The sequence below is a fragment of the Coregonus clupeaformis genome, chromosome 9, assembly GCF_020615455.1.
Source record: "Coregonus clupeaformis isolate EN_2021a chromosome 9, ASM2061545v1, whole genome shotgun sequence".
NCBI lineage: Eukaryota > Metazoa > Chordata > Actinopteri > Salmoniformes > Salmonidae > Coregonus > Coregonus clupeaformis.
This window is the reverse complement of record NC_059200.1, coordinates 47,788,132-47,808,791: the sequence shown is the minus strand read 5'-3', so window position 1 is coordinate 47,808,791 and position 20,660 is coordinate 47,788,132. Positions and strand designations below refer to the sequence as shown.

The following is a 20,660-nucleotide window of genomic DNA, read 5'->3' as shown; positions in this document are numbered from 1 at the left end:
GGAAAGCAGGAGGCTCAATAATCGAAAAAGTAAACTGCTCACAATGAGTCTCCTGGGTGATCATGGTGACTGGTACAGTGACTTCCTTTACAAACCCGGACCCTAATGGTCGACTATCAAGTGCTCTGATTGGGAGTGGAATGGATAGGGGAACCAATGAAATGCCTTGACGGCGTGATAATGCCCTGTCCATAAAGTTCCCAGCTGCGCCTGAATCGAATAGCGCCTTACACTGGGGAACTACAATGTGATCAGGAAAGTGGATAGGTAGGGTACAGTGTGCAGCAGAGGGCTCTAAACGAGTGTGGGGGTTCGATACCTGGGGTGATGCGAGAGTGCCCTGCCTGCCACCTTAAGGCCCAAAAGAGCATTGACTACGACGTGTGGTGTACTGTCCCTTCGTGCCACCAGAGTGGCACTGTCACTGTCGTCCTCCGCTCTCTCGGACGGCGGCTCCACCCAGCTCCATCAGCTTGGGATCCGAGTCGTCCAGGATGGAAACGGGCAGACCCCTACCAGGACGTCCTCTGGCTGCCAGCAGGTTGTCCAAACGGATGGCCATGTCCACCAGTTTCGTGAAAGACAACATGGTGTCCCGGCAGGCTAGCTCCATCGAACGTCCTCCCGCAGATGGCACCGGAAATGGTCGATCAGGGCCCACTCATTCCACCCAGACCCCACTGCCAGAGTCCGAAACTCCAACACGAAGTCCTGCACGGTCCTCGTCCCCTGCCTCAGGTGGACCAGCCGCTCACCCGCCTCTCGACCCTCGGGCGGGTGATCGAAGTCCGCCCGAAAGAGGCGAGCGAACTCCCCGTAGTCCTCCAACTCCAGGGCTTTCCCCGAGAGGCAGGAAACGAGGACGGACACCTTCTCCCGCTCCGATGGCGCTGGCCTGATGCTGGAGAAGTAAAGCTCCAGTTGGAGGAGGAATCCTTGGCAGGGCGCCGCCGTCCCGTCGAACGCCGTGGTCAGGATATCTGGATCCCTCCGGGTGCTGGGGTGTAGCTGGCTGGATCCGGTTGGCCAGCTGGTCTCAACAGATCGGGTCCTCTCCTCTCCAGGCGTTGGACGACCTGAAGAACATGATCCATCGCTTCCCCCAAGCTGGCCATCATCGTGGAATGGTCCTGGACCCGTGCCACGAGTCAGGCGCAGGAGGATAATCACCGAATGCAGAGTTTATTCCGTCGTACACAAATAGCGCTGGATATCGACAAACGAAACAGGCACAGGGGAAAATATGCCCTGGCAATACAAGGTAACGGTAGCTCCAACAATAACAGGCACAGGGGAAATATCTACCCTGGCAATAACAAGGTACGAGTAGCTCCACCGAGCTACACTACATTCTGAGCAAAGAAAGTAATAATTAACACAAAAATAGCCATAAAAAAGCAAACTCGAGCAGGAACCGACAAGACGTGCGCCCTCCTCAGCTCCGCCATCTTAATCTAAGATAGTAAGATGCATTCTATTATGGTCAGTAGTCTGAGGTTGAAATTCAACCGAAGCTGCCGTAACAATGTTTGCAAATGTTTGTCTGTACATTCACACTTCTAATTCCGAAAAAGAAGCATCTAGCTGTCTTATAACAGGAATCTACATGGTAGCGGCAGGTTTATGCTATCCCCCAAACCAGTTTTAGTAGACTCTGGTGGTAAAAGAGATAAGTAGCCTACGAGATATTCACGAATTTGACGAAAACCACCTCAACATTTTTTATACCTCCAGTTTTGGGTTTAATGTGTCAATGTATAGTTCATGTACATGAATAATCAATGAATTTAATTACTGTTTTACTTTAGCCACGGAATCCCTTGTTTGAGACAGATTTGAGACAGACACTTTTTTAAAGCTGGAGGCAGCCATTTTTCCAACCTAAGGGTCATACGGAATCTGGGCAAGCCCCTAGCCATTTGATTGACAGCCAGCAAGAAGCACCAGAAACTGTGTGTTCTTCCTCTACGAGACAGACAGCCTACAGTAGTCGACCTAATAACTATAAGTAGTTAACACAAATACTTTCAAGAATCAAACCTATCAGCCGAACAGGTAACATATATAGGCTATGCATAATACACCACATGACCAAAAGTGTGTGGACAACACTAGATGTTGGAGCATTGCTGCAGGGACTTGCTTCCATTCAGCCACAAGAGCATTAGTGAGGTCGGGCATTGATGTTGGGTGATTAGGCCTGGCTCGCAGTCGGCGTTCCAGTTCATCCCAAAAGTGTTCGATGGGTTTGAGGTCAGGGCTCTGTGCAGGCCAGTCAAGTTCTTCCACAGCGATCTCGACAAACCATTTCTGTATGGACCTCGCTTTGTGCATGGGGGCATTGTCATGCTGAAACAGGAAAGGGCCTTCCCCAGACTGTTGCCACAAAGTTGGAAGCACAGAATCATCTAGAATGTCATTGTATGCTGTAGCATTAAGATTTCCCTTCACTGGAACTAAGGGGTCTAGCCCGAACCATGAAAAACAGCCCCAGACCATTATTCCTCCTCCACCAAACTTTACTCTTGACACTATGCATTGGGGCAGGTAGCGTTCTCCTGGCATCCGCCAAACCCAGATTTGTCCATCGGACTGCCAGATGGTAAAGTGTGATTCAACGTGTTTCCATTGCTCCAGAGTCCAATAGCGGTGAACTTTACACCACTCCAGCCGACGCTTGGAATTGCGCATGGTGATCTTATGCTTGTGCTACCCGTTCTGTGAGCTTGTGTGGCCTACCACTTCGCGGCTGAGCCGTTGTTGCTCCTAGAGGTTTCCACTTCACAATAACAGCACTTACAGTTGACCAGGGCAGCTCTAGCGGGGCATAAATTTGGCAAAATGACTTGTTGGAAAGGCGGCATCCTATGACAGGGCCACATTGAAAGTCACTGAGCTATTCAGTAAGGTCATTCTACTGCCAATGTTTATCGATGGAGATTGCATGTCTGTACGCTCGATTTTATACACCTGTCAGCAATGGGTGTGGCTGAAATAGCTGAAATTGAAGGGGTGTCCACATACTTTTGTATATATACTGTATGTTTTTATTCCAAATGTATGGTATTATTTATGAACACTTATTTATGAATCAATGTATTGACATGTATTTTACAACAACCGATCGTTGTCTATAGAATGCTGATTAGCTTAAAATATGTTTGATGAAGTAGGTTATACTTTATAAAAATATATGCTACAAAGTATGTGATGTAAATTGTATACTGATATATACTGTATACTGAATTGATTTCTGAGGCTTCATGTACAGTAGGCCTCGATATCCTGACTGTTTGATTATAGACTGTGAAAGCCCATTAGCTCTGAGACTTAGATCAGGCTGGGGTGGAATGGGATGGACCCCCCCTACTGTGGTGAGAGACAGAGGTAGGATAGGAGCAAGGCCCAAATGAAAAGGCATGGGAGCCATGTCATTGACTTTGGGCTGTCTGTTTATTTATATATTTTTTAAATAGCCTATTGAATTGGCATAAATGTTTTCTGGGTAACAGAGTTGCTTTTTATCTTGTGTATGACTCTTTGGTGTGGATTTGGGCTTTATTGTTGGGCTAAGCTTTGTAGAAAAGTTAATGCCTCTATACCCTCTCACACACACACAACTCCCCAGATTTTTCTCTACCCGCACATCACTTTTTAACCTCAGGACCATTCCATAAAGCATAATGAAAAAAATTAAATGGTCAAATAATAATCAAATATTATACCCCCTCTCTGCACATCTCTATTTTTCTCTCTTTCACTTTCCCTCTTTTTCTTCCTTTCTCTCTCTCTCTCTCCTCTCTCGCTCTCGCTCTCCTCTCTCTTTGTCTCTCCTCTCTCTATCTCTCACTCAAACACACACACACACGACTACCCACACACACTGCTCTCTCCTTTCTTCTGTGCTCTATTGAATAGACTTCATATACAGTGCCTTCAGAAAGTATTCACATCCCTTCACTTTTTCCACATTTTGTTGTGTTACAGCCTGAAATTAAAATGGATAAAATTGCGATTTTTTGTCACTGGCCTACACACAATACTCCATAATGTCAAAATGGAATTATGTTTTTCAAGTTTTTTACAAATTAACTTAAAATGAAAAGCTGAAATGTCATGAGTCAATAAGTATTCAACCCCTTTGCTATGGCAAGCCTAAATAAGTTCAGGAGTAAAAATGTGCATAACAAGTCACATAATGAGTTGCATGGACTCACTCTGTGTGCAATAATAGTTTTTAACATGATTTTTGAATGACTACCTCATCTCTGTACCCCACACATACAATTAACTGTAAGTTCAGTCAGTCGAGCAGTGGATTTCGAACACAGATTCAACCACAAAGACCAGGCCAATGGTGACTTTAAAACAGTTACAGAGTTTAATGGCTGTGATAGGAGAAAACTGAGGATGGATCAACAACATTGTAGTTACTCCACAATACTAACCTACATGACAGAGTGAAAATAAGGAAGCCTGTACATAATAAAAATGTTCCAAAACATGCATCCTGTTTGCAACAAGGCACTAAAGTAATACAGCAAAAAATGTGGCAAAGCAATTAACTTTTGGTCCTGAATAAAAAGTGTTATGTTTGGGGCAAATCCAATACAACGCATTACTGAGTACCACTCTCCATATTTACAAGCATAGTGGTGGCTGCATCATGTTATGGGTGTGCTTATAATCGTTAAGGACTGGGGAGTTTTTCAGGATAACCTGGTTCAGTATGTTTTCCACCAGACACTGGGAGATGAATTCACCTTTCAGCAAGACAATAATCTAAAACACTAGGCCAAATTTACACTGGAGTTTCTTACTAAGAAGACAGTGAATGTTCCTGAGTGGCCGAGTTACAGTTTTGACCTAAATCTACCTGAAAATGGTTGTCTAGCAATGATCAACAACGAATTTGACATTGCTTGAAGAATTTTGAAAATAATAATGGTCAAATGTTGCACAGTCCTGGTGTGGAAAGCTCTTAGAGATTTACCCAGAAAGACTCAAAGCTGTAATCACTGCCAAAGGTGCTTGTACAAAGTATTGACTCAGGGGTGTGAATACTTATGTACATTAGATATTGCTGTATTACATTTTTTATACATTTTAAAATGTATGGGATATTATGGGATATTGTGTGTAGATGGGTGATAAAACAATCGATTTAATAAATTTTGAATGCAGGCTGTAACACAACAAAATGTTGAATAAGTCAAGGGGAATGAATACTTTCTGAATGCACTGCATACAGGTAATTGCCAAAATAAAAGAAACACTTGTGTAAAGTGGGATACAAAGTATATTGAAAGCAGGTGCTTCTACACAGGTATGGTTCCTGAGTTAATTAAGCAATTAACATCCCATCATGCTTAGGGTCATGTATAAAAATGCCCAGTTGCCCATTATTTTGGCTACCATGGCTAGAAGAAGAGATCTCAGTGACTTTGAAATATGGTCTCAAGGGAGCATAGGGGTTTAAAGGGTGTGTGTGTGTGTGTGTGTGTGTGTGTGTGTGTGTGTGTGTGTGTGTGTGTGTGTGTGTGTGTGTGTGTGTGTGTGTGTGTGTGTGTGTGTGTGTGTGTGTGTGTGTGTGTGTGTGTGTGTGTGTGTGTGTGTGTGTGTGTGTGTGTGTGTGTGTGTGTGTGTGTGTGTGTGTGTGTGTGTGTCTCGGTCACCAGATCTCAACCCAATTGAGATTCTGGAGTGGCACCTGAGACAGAATTTTCCACCACCATCAACAAAGCACAAAATTATGGAATTTCTCATGGAAGAATGGTGTTGCATCCATCCAATAGAGTTCCAGACACATGTAGAATCTATGCCAAGGCGCATTAAAGCTGTCCTGGTGGCTTGTAGTGGCCCAAGCCAGGAGGACGGGAGAGAAGGACTGGAGGAGTTGAGAGAAGAGGATGAAGTGACCTGTATTTCCCAGCCCTGTTGAATGGGAGACAGAGATCACTGCAGGAAACAATTCTCAGGGAGGTTATGAGGTTATATAATGCTTCTGCTAAACAATGGAAGATTAAGGTCACTTTATTTGTCAATTGCACACAAGGTCCAACCGAAATGTGACTTTCACTTTTAATTAACCCAACCCCTCCGAAAGACACACAGGTTTTGGAGAGGTCCAGGGGGCTGCCACACTGGGCACCCAGGGAGCTGTTATTGTGGGGGGGGTTAAGAGCCTTACTCTATGGCACAACAGCAGGCAATGACTTCTAGGATTTGATACCCTCCAGTTGCCAGCTCACCTTCGAACAGATTTTTTCCTGTCAGACCCGGGATTCGAACTGGCAACCCTCCAGCTTTTGGATCGCCGCTCTAACCGCTAAGCTACCTGCCGCCCCAGGGAAGCCATTCTTTGCCCTGTTATACATTTCATTTTCAAGTTTAGATGGTCCAGTTCAGCAGCACTATTTCATCGGGACAAAGGATTCATGACTGGAAAGGAAGCCATTTTTCTTTGAGAAAGTGCTCTTCCAATGTAAAACTGCCCTCAGAATAAAAGGTTTGGTGGAACCCGGAGAGTGATTTGTATTAACAGTTCTGGAGGACTCTCATCCTGTTAAGGGTCTCAGGGCACTCAGATCCAGTTAAGGATCCCAGGGTGCTCTATGGTAGTGTTTTTATTCGTTGTTAAATTTCAACACAGACTTTAACGTGTATATAGTCAAAAGTTTGGACACAGCTACTCATTCCAGGGTTTTTCTTTATTTTTACTATTTTCTACATTGTAGAATAATAGTGAAGACATCAAAACTATGAAATAACACATATGGAATCATGTAGGAAACAAATAAGTGTTAAACAAATCAAAATATATTTAATATTTGAGATTCTTCAAATTGCCACCATTTGCCTTGATGACAGCTTTGCACACTCTTGGCATTCTCTCAACCAGCTTCACCTGGAATACTTTTCCAACAGTCTTGAAGGAGTTCCCACATATGCTGAGCACTTGTTGGCTGCTTTCCTTCACTCCGCGGTCCGACTCATCCCAAACCATCTCAATTGGGTTGAGATCGGGGGATTGTGGAGGCCAGGTCATCTGATGCAGCACTCCATCGCTCTCCTTCTTGGTAAAATAGCCCTTACACAGCCTGGAGGTGTGTTGGGTCATTGTCCTGTTGAAAAACAATTGATAGTCCCACTAAGCTCAAACCAGATGGGATGGCATATCACTGCAGAATGCTGTGGTAGCCATGCTGGTTAAGTGTGCCTTGAATTCTAAATACATCACAGACAGTGTCACCAGCAAAGCACCCCCACACTATAACACCTCCTCCTCCATGCTTTACAGTGAGAACTACACATGCGGAGTTCTTCCGTTCACCCACACCGCATCTCACAAAGCCATTGCTGTTGAAACCAAATATCTCAAATTTGGACTCCAGACCAAAGGACACATTTCCACCAGTCTAATGTCCATTGCTCGTGTTTCTTGGCCCAAGCAAGTCTCTTCTTCTTATTGGTGTCCTTTAGTAGAGGTTTCTTTGCAGCAATTTGAACACGAAGGCCTGATTCACACAGTCTCCTCTGAGTAGTTGATGTTGAGATGTGTCTGTTACTTGAACTCTGTGAAGCATTTATTTGGGCTGCAAATTCTGAGGCTGGTAACTCTAATGAACTTATCCACTTATCCAACCTCTGCAGCAGAGGTAACTCTGGGTCTTCCATTCCTGTGGCGGTCCTCATGAGAGCCAGTTTCATCATAGTGCTTGATGGTTTTTGAGACTGCACTTGAAGAAACTTTCAAAGTTCTTGAAATGTTCCGTATTGACTGACCTTCATGTCTTAAAGTAATGAAAGACTGTTGTTTCTGTTTGCTTATTTGAGCTGTTCTTGCCATAATATGGACTTGGTCTTTTTCCAAATAGGGCTATCTTCTGTACACCCCCCTACCTTGTCACAATACAACTGATTGGCTCAAACGCATTAAGAAGGAAAGAAATTCTACAAATGAACTTTTAAGAAGGCACACCTGTTAATTGAAATGCCTTCCAGGTGACTATCTCATGAAGCTGTTTGAGAGAATGCCAAGAGTGTGCAAAGCTGTCATCAAGGCAAAGGGTGGCTATTTGAAGAATCTCAAATTTAAAATATATTTTGATTTGTTTAACACTTTTTTGGTTACTACATGATTCCATATGTGTTATTTCATAGTTTTGATTCCTTCACTATTATTCTACAATGTAAAAAATAGTACAAATAAAGAAAAACCCTTGAATGAGTAGGTGTGTCCAAACATTTCACTGGTAGTGTAAATGATGACTGTGAATGGAATTCACTCAAAACTACCATAGTGATGGGCAATTAATTAGGCACTGTCTTTGTTTATGAAATACTGCCTATGCACATACTTCTTATTCTGAAATGGGATACATCTACCTGTAAGGGGAGTCTACCTTGTATTAGTAGTAGCAGGTTGTTACAGTAGTAAAAAACATTATCTGATCTCATTTGGCCTTAGGAAAAAGAGCTACTGCGTAATACCGCCATGCCGGTTTGATTAAATCGAGCCTGTGTTTCTTTTCCTTCCGCAGGAGTACACCATCGACATCTTTTTTGCCCAGACGTGGTATGACCGGAGATTGAAGTTCAACAGTACCATGAAGGTCCTGCGTCTCAACAGCAACATGGTAGGCAAGATCTGGATACCCGACACCTTCTTCCGCAACTCCAAGAAGGCTGACGCCCACTGGATCACCACGCCCAATCGCATGCTCCGGATCTGGAACGATGGACGGATACTCTACACACTGCGGTGAGATGTCCAATGAAGAAGCACCGAAGGGTGACCCTGACACAAATGAGGAAACAGAGACTGTTTCCAGTTGACTGTATCTGACAGGCGGTAGTTCTCAATCGGCACTGATTGAGCTTTGGACCACGTTAATTATCATAATTTGGTGCCCCCGGTTAAGAAAGGAGAGTAGCTTCAGCCTGGCAGTGCTGATGTGGTCTAGTCTAGAGAACGCAATGGTCTAGGATGAGCGGTATCTACTAGCTAGCTAGATAACTCTCTCTCTCTCATACTGTCTAATTAGAGGAGGAACTATGCTGGACTGGACTCCTCAACCCAGCAGTGATTGATGTTCTCCCAGAATGCAACCACAGTTCATTAATTTGTTAGGGAACTCCAACCTCACCCATGGCTAATTGTATCGTCCTAATGCTGAATAGAATGATACATGACAAAAGTGCATGGATGGGTAGTGTCATTAATGCCCATTTTGTCATTAAGAAGGTTTAATGTGTCTGACTTTCAAGTCCACTGAACAGTATAAATCGGACAGGATTGTTACAAAACAGAAATATGTTAGACGCTTTGTTGACAACCCCGACCATCACAGCAGATGTAAACTGTGTGTTTTTCTGTTTGCAGGTTGACTATTGATGCCGAGTGCCAGCTTAAACTGAACAACTTTCCAATGGATGAGCACTCCTGTCCCCTGGAGTTTTCAAGCTGTAAGTCTGGCCATATGCTCTCTATTACCCCACCGTCTCTCTCACTCTCTCTCTTGCTCACACACACTCTATCTCTCTGCATGCCGTCCACATGCCCGCTTCCAACTGCATCAGCAGTGGCAGCCAAGAACAAGCACCATACCATGCCGATGAAGACATCAGCACACTGCACAAAATGCTCCCATGTTTTTTTCCTTTTTTCCTATTGCGAGATAGGGAAAAAGGAGAGAGAAAGCAGGACATTTTGAGAGGGGAGAAGCAATACATTTTTACATTGACCTCCAAACCATATACATTTAGATCCAGTACAGTAGCCAGGCAGGCAGGGTTGGTGAGAGAGACCACAGCCAGAGAAATCAGTGTTCCTCGTGAGGAGCTAGTGGGGAAGGGGTTTGTGGTAATGAGCCAGTAAGTGAGCTACAGATGCACCATGGGATGGTCTTCGGAGAGAGAGAGAGAGAGAGGTTCCTAAATAGCTCCAGGGCAACAAGAAAGATAAATGAAAGTTGAAGACCTAAAAATAGAACAGAAAAACACATTTAAAATTGATGAAAGCCACGGATGATTCCAGTGGCTGAAATCAGTTTGAAATGCATTAGCTTCCCTCAGTTGCAGCACACGATGCGGCATATTTCTTTCAGCACACACTGAGAAAAAGTGCCACATGGCACAGTTTCACTGCAACCATTTTGTAATGTATCCTGAAAGCATAGCCATGGAAGGATCTTTGGAAGGATAGCATGGCCTTAATGTGGACAGCAGATAAAGACTACAACCTTCAAACCTATGTGTCTCAGGGGTTTACTGTTACAGGATATATTTTCAATTACATAGCCCACTACAGCTTGCGCTTGGGAAAGTTGAGGTGCATTAAACCACCCCATTTAGCATGATGCCTATGCATTGTTGTTTTCTTCTCTGGACAGAAATCAACAAAGACTTGACTCAAGGTCAGTCGTTATTAGTGTCAATTCATTATTTAGGATTGCACCTTACGATGTTCCTGAATATTCATTGTCCACTTTACAGTACAGTCACCTTAAACCTAAAAACCATTGGAGTGGTACAGAAGTACATAGTGTAACACATCACCCGTTTAACACATTTGAATATGGGATGGATTCAGTCATAGACCACCAGATAGTAATGTCCAGAGCTAACTCGCCACCCTTCCTCTTTTCAGATGGTTACCCCAGAGAGGAGATAGTGTACAAGTGGAAGAGGAGCTCCGTGGAGGTGGGAGACATCCGCTCCTGGAGGCTCTACCAATTCTCCTTCGTTGGCCTGAGGAACACCTCCGAGATCGTCAGGACCGTGTCAGGTAATGCTCTCGTTCTCTCTCTGTATCTGTCTCTCTGAGCTTCCCTGTTCTGAATGTGCTGTGGTTTACTCAAGGAGACCCCTTTTCCCATACCCCTCACTTCTGCTTTCTGGCACATGCAGCTTGAATGAATGTGCACCCTGGTGAATTAGAAGACTCTGTGCCTAGTAAATAACAGAGGGAAACATATGCATTATTTTAGTAGATGCTCATATCCAGAGCATACATTTTCGTATTCTGTTTATGCTGGTCCCCCATGGGAATTGAATCCACAACGCTGGCGTTGCAATTGCCATGCTCTACCAACTGAGCCACACGGGACATTATGCATGCACACATTGTCTGTTGGTGGATTCCACTAGAAACAAAGCAGGAAATGAATTTGTCTCCTGAGGAAAATGGCTCCTCTGCAGCTACAGTGTATCAGAGGCTGGTCAGAGGCTGTTTTTAGTTGTTGGAGTTGAATGCTTATTATGTGTGGTGGTGTGTTAAGAGGCTTGTATGGAAATGCATGGATTGGTTGGGTAGTCACCGTGATATTGTCTGTAAAACTAAAGGCCAACCCAATGTTTTTTTTGTTTTTTTGGGGGGTGGGTATTTTTCCCCTATTTTCGTGGTATCCAATTTGTAGTAGATACAGTCCCTGTCCCATCGCTGCAACCCCCGTACGGACACAGGAGAGGCGAAGGTCGAGAGTCGTGCGTCCTCCGAAACACAACCCAACCGAGCCGCACTGCTTCTTGACACAGTGCCCGCTTAACCCGGAAGCCAGCCGCACCAATGTGTCAGAGGAAACACCGTACACCTGGGGACCGAGTCAGCGTGCACTGCGCCCGGCCTGCCACAGGGGTCACTATAGCGCGATGGGACAAGGACATCCCTGCCGGCCAAACACTCCCCTACCCTGGACGACGCTGGGCCAATTGTGCGCCACCCCATGGGTCTCCCGGTCGCGGCTGGCTACGACAGAGCCTGGATTCGAACCAGGATCTCTAGTGGCACAGCTAGCACTGCAATGCAGTGCCTTAGACCACTGCGCCACTCTGGAGGCCGGCCAACCCAATGTTTAATCAGTCATGAAGATATAATGCCATTTTAGCAGTTATTTCCCCTAAATGGCAGCTACAGAAGATGAAGTGATAACCAGAGGAAACACAATCTGTTACCATTATCATAAACGTGGCAAGAGTCTTTTTGGCTTCTGGAGGGAGAGAGTACAAATTAAGAAAGATCTTAAAAATATACTCAATTTATTTAGGTTATTCACTTAAATGGATATTGATCACGCAGAAGGGATCTTTCTTGGCTATATTTATCTGGACTATCTCCCTGGCCTAAAGAAACATAAATGATTGTATCAGACATGCTTTAGTAGAGCAATTATGTCTGGTATTTTCTTCAGATTACATCTTAGTATATTTAGAAGGCAATGTTGTTGTTCTGAAAGGTACACATTTTGCTATGTTCTAAGACATTTCCGGTTAGTAATCCATTTACTGCAAAGGGGACATAATGTACGATGCATTTATTATATTGAATCTTTTGGTCATTGCTTTTAATACTGGTGTCATTACACATATGATGGTTAGGCTACAAAAAGGTGCCATCTAGAACCTAAAAGGGTTCTTCGGCTGTCCCCATAGGATAACTTTTTGAAGAACCATTTTTGGCTCCAGGTAGAACCTTTTTGGGTTCCATGTAGAACCCAAAAGGGTTCTACCTGGAACCAAAATGGATTCTCCTATGAGGACAGCCGAAGAACCCTTTTGGAACCCTTTTTTCTAAGTGTACAGATGTCAGATAGCATATTCCTTTTTCAAAACTCCATGTAGTGGTCCTAACTAGTAATGTGAAAGATGAACAGAATGTCTTTGATGACAACAGATCCAACTCCTTTCAGCATATAGCCGTTATCAAGAGGTTATGTTTGAGGTACTCTTTTAAGTAGCCTATTTATCATGCGAACTATTGCATGTATAGATAGTGAAATGTAACCTGACCTGTTGAAAGTGTAAAGCTGTGTATGGAGAAGATAAATTGAATGAGCAGCAACAGTCATTCTGACCTGTCAGTAAATGCATGCAGTTTGACGAAACCTGGCACACCTCATTTTCATAGATACAAATAATAATAATAATGACAAAGCAACGCTCTAAATCTACCATGCACGGCTGCTCCGACAGCTGTTGACTTTTATATTCACACACTAGCCTGAAGTCAGTGAACAAAACAGAGGTACAATACAATGCCTTGGAAAATAACCCACTGTCTATACAACTGAGAGGGAATTACATTGATTGGAAATGGTATACTATAATCAGATTGATTGAACTTGCAATATATGCTGTGTGGGGAAGGACTAAATGGAAAGTTACTTTCTGTTCTTTTGACTTATTGGTTAGATAAACAAAATAGTATTCTCTTACATAACAAGGGAAAGTGGATGCCCCTGTTGTAATGGTGCAGTCCACTGTGGAGTTTGCCTCTGTTTAAGATTCTGGAACACACCATCTGGTGAAAATGTATTCAGAGGGAGCGGAGAAGGGATCATGCCCTTGCACTCTGTATTTTAACTACCGTACCATCTGTGCTGATATGGGAAATGTTGACTACTTGTAGGGCATTGGGTATATGTTGCATATTGTACATTCAGAGCACATAGCTTGAGTTAATATTTAAAGTTTGGCCAAAAGCACATAAATCATTAGAGTCACTTGATTAGAGTGATTTATTGAGTTACGTACATGTTGTAAAATAGGTCAGTTAGGAGGAGCACAAGGACACAGAGAAACAAGATGTCTGTTCTTGCTAAGGTTTATTCACAGTGAGGGAGAACAGAGTGTGGTCAGTGGCCAGGGGAACAGATTGTCTCACAATATCTGACGAGCCATTTTTGGACATATTATTCTAATATATTTTACATTAGATGCTCACGGTGACATGTTGAAATTCTAGTGAATTGTGATGAAAAGTGACGCTCTGAGAGGAAAAAGAGAGAGAGAACAAAAGGCAAGACAATCTGATCCTCCGCTGTGGTTGTTTGCTTTATAAGGAGGCTGTGTCTGCTTTGATTTGGTGTTCCTCCTCAGGCAACGTCAACAAACTTAGACCTTCACTATGTCACATCACATCAAGGCCACTGGAGGGCCACCAGTCTACCTGTGGATCCCTACGTCCTCCTCAGACAGTGTCCTGATCTAGCCCCCTGCTGTTGCCCATTGCTGCTGACAACTAAGGAACTAACTTTACATGGGCAAGCAGTTTGAGAGTGAGAAACAGACAACACACTAGAGGATTTGTCTGTAAGTCATTGCAGGGTCTCCCTCCATACTTGGGTAACCTTAATGCAAACTCAAAGCTTCAGTCACCGGGTTAAGCCGACGGTCCGGATCTGCTCCACCCATCTGGCAGGCTGCTCCAGAGATCAGGGCGGATCAGTGACAGAGACAAGGGGAGGAGAGAGAGGGGGAGGGAAGGCGAGCAGAGAGAGAAAGAGAGAGAGTAAGACGGCGAAAGGAAAGTGACTTGAGGGTTTGAGAGTAAGTTGTGTCAGACGTTGTTGTTTTCTTCCATTTGATTTGTCCCTTGCCAAACACAGACATTTGTTTCTGAGCATTTGTGTTAACCCATTTAATCCCATTGGTCACAAAACTTTACAGGCTCTAGAGAAGTTAAAGTTGTACTTATCAACAAATAAGTCCTATATTATGCATTATTAAGGTGACCATAATCAAAAAGCTGCACTTTTACAGACTAATTTGGCACCAGAAGTCAATATTTAACAGCTTAAAAAACAAATACATTGTTGACATTTTAAAATATTTTCTTCGTAAATATAATGTTTAAAGGGTCTAGTTTACATACATGCGTTCATGTTTCATGTTCAATACATTGATGCTTCTGGGATATGAAAATATCATTGTTACCAATGGGAAAATACAGTGGCTCTAACTTATTATAAACAGTATATTTAATCATAGCAGATTATTTATTTTTTCAGTAGATTGAAGTTGAGTTGGGTTATGGATATACTTGATCAAGATGATGTTACAGATGATTGTACCATTATCCATTAGCCTTTACATATGTTTAAATCAGTGGTTTTGACTGTAAAATGTAATATTTTGTTATTTCAGGGGGAATTGGCCATGTATAGACCCATAAACTGAATTTGTGTAATAACTAAACAAATATTTAATGTAAATAGGTCTGTTTAGTGTCTCTTGCACAATGGTAGACCTGGTTTATGTAAGTCTTGCTGAATAGTCACTAGGGTAGACCTGGTTTATCAGAGTATTGGGACTGTCACGGACGTTGAAGGACGGGTCAGACCAAGGCGCAGCGTGAAATGCATATATGTTTATTTAACAAAATAAACACACGAACAAAACAACATAACGTGAAGTCCTCAGGCTAAACACAATACAATCCTAAACACGGAACAAGATCCCACAACTAATGATAGCAAACAGGCTACTAAAGTATGATCCCCAATCAGAGACAACGAGCGACAGCTGCCTCTGATTGGGAATCACACCCGGCCAAACAAAGAAACACAAAACCTAGAAAGTGAACATAGAAATAACAACATAGAACTCCACACTCTGACTCAACATACTAGAGTCCCATAAGTCAGGGCGTGACAGGGACATAGCCACAGGTGTAAACCTGGTTCGTATTAGTATTTGGGCTTAGATATGCAGGTGTAAATCTGGTTTATATTATTATTGGGACTCAGTCAAAGGTGTAGACCTGGTTTGTGAGAGTACTGGAGCTTAAGTGTAGGAGTAGACCTGGTTTATAGTTTATGAGTATTCAGGCTTCAGCACATTTAGACCTGGTTTAGTTGGCTAATTGGGTTCAAGCACAGGCGCAGACTTTGTAGGTATGTAAATTGGAGCTGAAGTAAATAATATAATAATATGCCATTTAGCAGACGCTTTTATCCAAAGCAATCCAATGCGTGCATACATTTTTGTGTATGGGTGGTCCCGGGGATTGAACCCACTACCTTGGCGTTACAAGCGCCGTGCTCTACCAGTTGAGCTACAGAGGACCACAGATGTAGACCTGATTTGTATGAATATTGGGTCTGAAATGCAGGAGTACTCCTATTGTTATGACAATTGGGGCTGACATGTCGCAGTAGAACAGTTTTTTAAATATATTTTTTATCAATATTGGGTTAGACGTGCAAGTGTACAGCTGATCTGTAAGAATACTGGGGTAAACCTGTTCTATATGAGTATGCTCATAGATTTACCTGGTTTATACATTATGAGTAATGGGGTGTAGGGATACACAAGGCTCATACAGGTAAATGGTCTGGATGGATGTCTACTGCCCATTCAAATGCCCATTCAAGTTTGTGGTAGGAAAAAGTGAATGGGGCTGGGGCACATGTGTTATACCACTGTGCTATGAGTTTATCTATGAAATTATTAGTGTAAACAGGTCGGAGGTCACAGGACTAAGCTATGCACATAACAGGATTAGGATGTGTAGCAAATAGCTGAATAGCGGTTACTGTTGGTGACTTGGGGAATACAGGCCTAAGGAAAGTGGGTAACAGGGCTGAGACAGGCAAGTAAAAGGGATGAGGTGAATTGGCATGAGTAACAAATTGTGCATTTAGGGCTAGGATATGGGTGTATTGGTACTTGATTGTATCAATATTAGGGTATTGCCATGTGGGTGTAGGGTTAGGGCTTGAGTAACAGGGCTGGGGTGTGTGGGTAAGTGGGCTATATAGATATTGTGGTTGAGGAATAGGGATAAATGTAAGGGTTGGTGTGAGGTGTGACCCAGGTGCGGTGCAGGATAGACAGTAGGCAGTAGGCAGAGAAGGTGAAACAAGGATCTTTACTGGTGGTGCCAAAACCAGGATACAAAATAACGATAAAATAAAGAAGGAGCAAATTGGTCTCCAAAAACAGGATGACAGCAGAAATACGAAATACTAACAACAACTGAAAACAACAATGAAACAGGGAGAACACTTCTCAAGTACCTGTACATATGTCTCACGATCAGACACTGATGAGTACTGTTTGGCATCGAGAAACTAGCAGAGAAAACAGAGCAAGGGATCACAGGGAAGTGAGGGCATGAATACACAGGTGAACAGGTAGACACAGGTGACACCAATAGGATAAGAATTAGTCCAGACTGTGAGTGAGGGGGTGCCTAAGGTTGTCGGAGGATGACACCTAGTGGGTCGCTCCGGAACTGCGACCCCCTCCTGTAACAGGTAAATGTCTGTTCATTTTATTATAGGCAGAGCACTGTATGTTCCCATCGGTCACAATTGTGACTGAGAATAATACATTAATTTGTACATACTTCTCAATAAAATAAAATACAAATATGGGTTACATGTTAGGGTTACTAATGGCATAAGATTTGCATAGTGGCATGTCTGGAAAAATTTGGGGAACAAATGGGTTAATCATCAGCATTATTGCAAAAGGAACTCCCCACATTCATTAGTCTCCTTCTGAGTGCATTAACATAATGAATGAATTGAAAAAGCATTGTTTAAACAGAACCCGGGTTATGGCTATACTCTCAAGGTAAAAAGAATCAATCGTTTCAATTTCCATATTCCACATTTCCCCCTCTGTCTCTCTTAGATGAATCATAGTATGGTTTTAAGCAGTGTAGCTGATGGTTCATTTGTTATGTATTGGTGTGTGTGTGTTTCTGTGTGTGTGTTTTTTTGGGCGAGTGCTATTCTTAGAGTGACCTTTTAGATGCTGTGGCGTGCAGCTCTGTTGTCTGTGTGCGTCGATCTGTGTGATTTAGCTGGAGTCAAGAAAGCCTCGGGACACATCATCATCCTCCTCCGATTATGGAGCCCCACAGTTTGCAGATGAAATCTGGAGGCATTGTGGATGAAAGGAAGTGGCCGGGTCGAGGGGTGAGGGACGAGGGACAAGCACAGCACACAGGGCACACGCCGCCCGCCTGGTTAATGCGTCATTGTCCCCTCTTTAGCCCTTCGGTCACATGGGGGCCAGCAAAGAAACAAACAAAACCCAAGATGAACCGCCGCAGAAGGACAGTAGTGATGCTAGACTGAAAACTGACCAATTATCTCCAGAAAAGTCCTATTTTCTATGGTCAACACTAATGAAGGGGGGGTATTTGTTTCCTTTTTTAATCTCAGTTCTTGGATATTTGATGTTGTTATATTATTACTAGACAACCTCTACACAAGCTCTGAATAGATGGATGGACGGAGGGCTTTTGTTCCAGCAGCGTGTGTTAGTAGTACTGTACTGTAATCCCAACACAGGATATTTTCTGAGGCAATCCACTTAGGGTGAAGAGACAAACCTTGTGGCAATATAGTGACTGTGGTGGAGAGAGGTTTGGGAATCATCCCAGGGGCACTGCGGTAATGGCATTGCAACAGGTTCGATAGAAGTACGGTAATCAAAAGCAGATTAAGGAGAGAAGGTGCCAGGCTGTTTAAGAAGATGACCAAGAAGAAGTGAAAGCTCAAAGAGCCTTTCATAGGGCAGTGGAATGAATGAAGTAGAAAGAACAACTTGTATTGCTGCCAACAGCTATTTCCACGTGAAACACAAGTGCATAAACTATACTTACATCTACTCTATTTCAGGTTCTCCATTCCAGTTAAAAACAGTTCCTCAATGATGGAGCACATTTATTAAGTGCCATTTTATCTGATCTCCACGCAGTTTGTGTTAAAAGGGTTAGGAAGGATACATACAGTATACAGTGCATTCGGAAAGTATTCAGACCCCTTCCCTTTTTCCACATTTTGTTATGTTACAGCTTTATTCTAAAATGGATTCAATCGTTTTTTCCCCTCATCAATCTACACACAATACCCCATAATGACAAAGCAAAAACGGAAATATCACATTTACATAAGTATTCAGACCCTTTACTCAGTACTTTGTTGAAGCACCTTTGGCAGCGATTACAGCCTTGAGTCTTCTTGGGTATGACGCTTCTAGGGTATGAAACGTGGCATACCTTTATTTGGGGAGTTTCTGCCATTCTTCTCTGCAGATCCTCTCAAGCTCTGTCAGGTTGGATGGGGAGTGTCGCTGCACAGCTATTTTCAGGTCTCTCCAGAGATGTTAGATCGGGTTCAAGTCCGAGCTCTGGCTGGGCCACTCTGGAGCAGGTTTTCATCAAGGATCTCTCTGTACTTTGCTCCGTTAATCTTTCCCTTGATCCTGACTAGTCTCCCAGTCCCTGCCGCTGAAAAACATCCCCACAGCATGATGCTGCCACCACCATGCTTCACCGTAGGGATGGTGCCAGGTTTTCTCCAGACGTGACGCTTGGCATTCAGGCCAAATAGTTCAATCTATTTGTTATTTTTATTTTTATTTTTTTTAGAGGGGGGGGGGTAGATCAGCTTAATATTGCAGATATATTGTAACTTCCATCAATGTAATTATCTGCATAACTTCCAATCCCCCATGTTTTTTATATATATATACTCCCCTTTATTACTTTTCAACCCCGCCATCCTTTCCCTCCTTGGGGTAAATTAGTGAACAACAATGCCCAGGCCTCTACTTCCAGCCTATACTTACTATCTACACCTTATGGACACAGTCAATTTTAAAATAATTATATTTTATTTGTTTTTGCGCCTGAACTTCTTCTACTCTAAACCTCTCCAATCATTTTCATGATGTCCATCCGGTTTGCTTCTATATGCCATATCTTTCTAACTGTGCTCTTTCCCAAAAGCTCCCAACATACAACCTATATACTTATTATGGACACAGTATGCTTACATTATTAGTTATCTTGTTATTATTTGTTGTTATTTGTTATTAGTCCCATCCTTCAACTCCATTCAATACCTCCCATCTATCTCTTAACACCATCCATATAGGATTTCTATTTGCCATATATATTTCAACCGTACTGTGATGTTTTACAAAAGTTCTGAACCATTCTATTCTCATTGCTTCTACAGATTGTGAATTAAAAATAAACATTTTTGCTAAAAGTATTATTATATTATTGATCGATTGACTATGACTTTTCAGATCACCCAGTAATGCTATCTGCAAGGTTAGCTCCAGTTAAATATTGCAATCCTTTAGCCATTCCTGGACCTGTGTCCAAAAACAAGCTACAAATGGACAGAACCAAAACAAATGATCTAGTGATTCTGTCTCCAAGTTCAATCTTGGTTTCATCAGACCAGAGAATCTAGTTTTCTCATGTTTTGAGAGTCCTTTAGATGCCTTTTGGCAAACTCCAAGTGGGCTGTCATGTGCCTTTTACTGAGGAGTGGCTTCCGTCTGGCCACTCTACCATAAAGGCCTGATTGGTGGAGTGCTACAGAGATGGATGTCCTTCTGGAACGTTCTCCCATCTCCACAGAGGAACTATGGAGCTCTGTCAGAGTCACCATCAGGTTCTTGGTCACCTCCCTGACCATGGCCCTTCTACCACGATTGCTCTACGGGCAATTCCTTCGACCTCATGGCTTGGTTTTTGCTCTGACATGCACTGTCAACTGTGGAACCTTATATAGACAGGTGTGTGCCTTTCACAATCATGTCCAATCAATTGAATTTACCACAGGTGGACTCCAATCAAGTTGTAGAAACATCTCAAGGATGATCAATGGAAACAGGATGCACTTGAAGTCAATTTCGAGTCTCATAGCAAAGGGTACTTATGTAAATAAGGTGTTTCTGCTTTTCATTTGTAAACATAAAAAATAATAATCTAAAAACCTGTTTTCGCTTTGTCATTATGGGGTATTGTGTGTAGATTAATGAGGAACATATTTTATTTAAACCATTTTAGAATAAGCTCTAACATTACAAAATGTGGAAAAAGGGAAGGGGTCTGAATACTTTCC

At 42.9% G+C, this 20,660-nt stretch overlaps 1 protein-coding gene across 5 annotated transcripts in view; it reads left to right on the top strand.

Moving 5' to 3' along the window:
* Positions 1-20,660, top strand: part of LOC121574025 (gamma-aminobutyric acid receptor subunit gamma-2-like) — a 60,197-nt gene that overhangs the window by 18,525 nt on the left and 21,012 nt on the right. For all 5 annotated transcript variants that reach the window (XM_041886545.2, XM_041886544.2, XM_041886542.2 and 2 more), the window contains exons 4-6: positions 8,544-8,764; positions 9,386-9,468; positions 10,652-10,789. In XM_041886545.2, the coding sequence (XP_041742479.2) occupies positions 8,544-8,764; positions 9,386-9,468; positions 10,652-10,789 (442 nt within the window). The remainder of the gene's footprint in view (positions 1-8,543; positions 8,765-9,385; positions 9,469-10,651; positions 10,790-20,660) is intronic.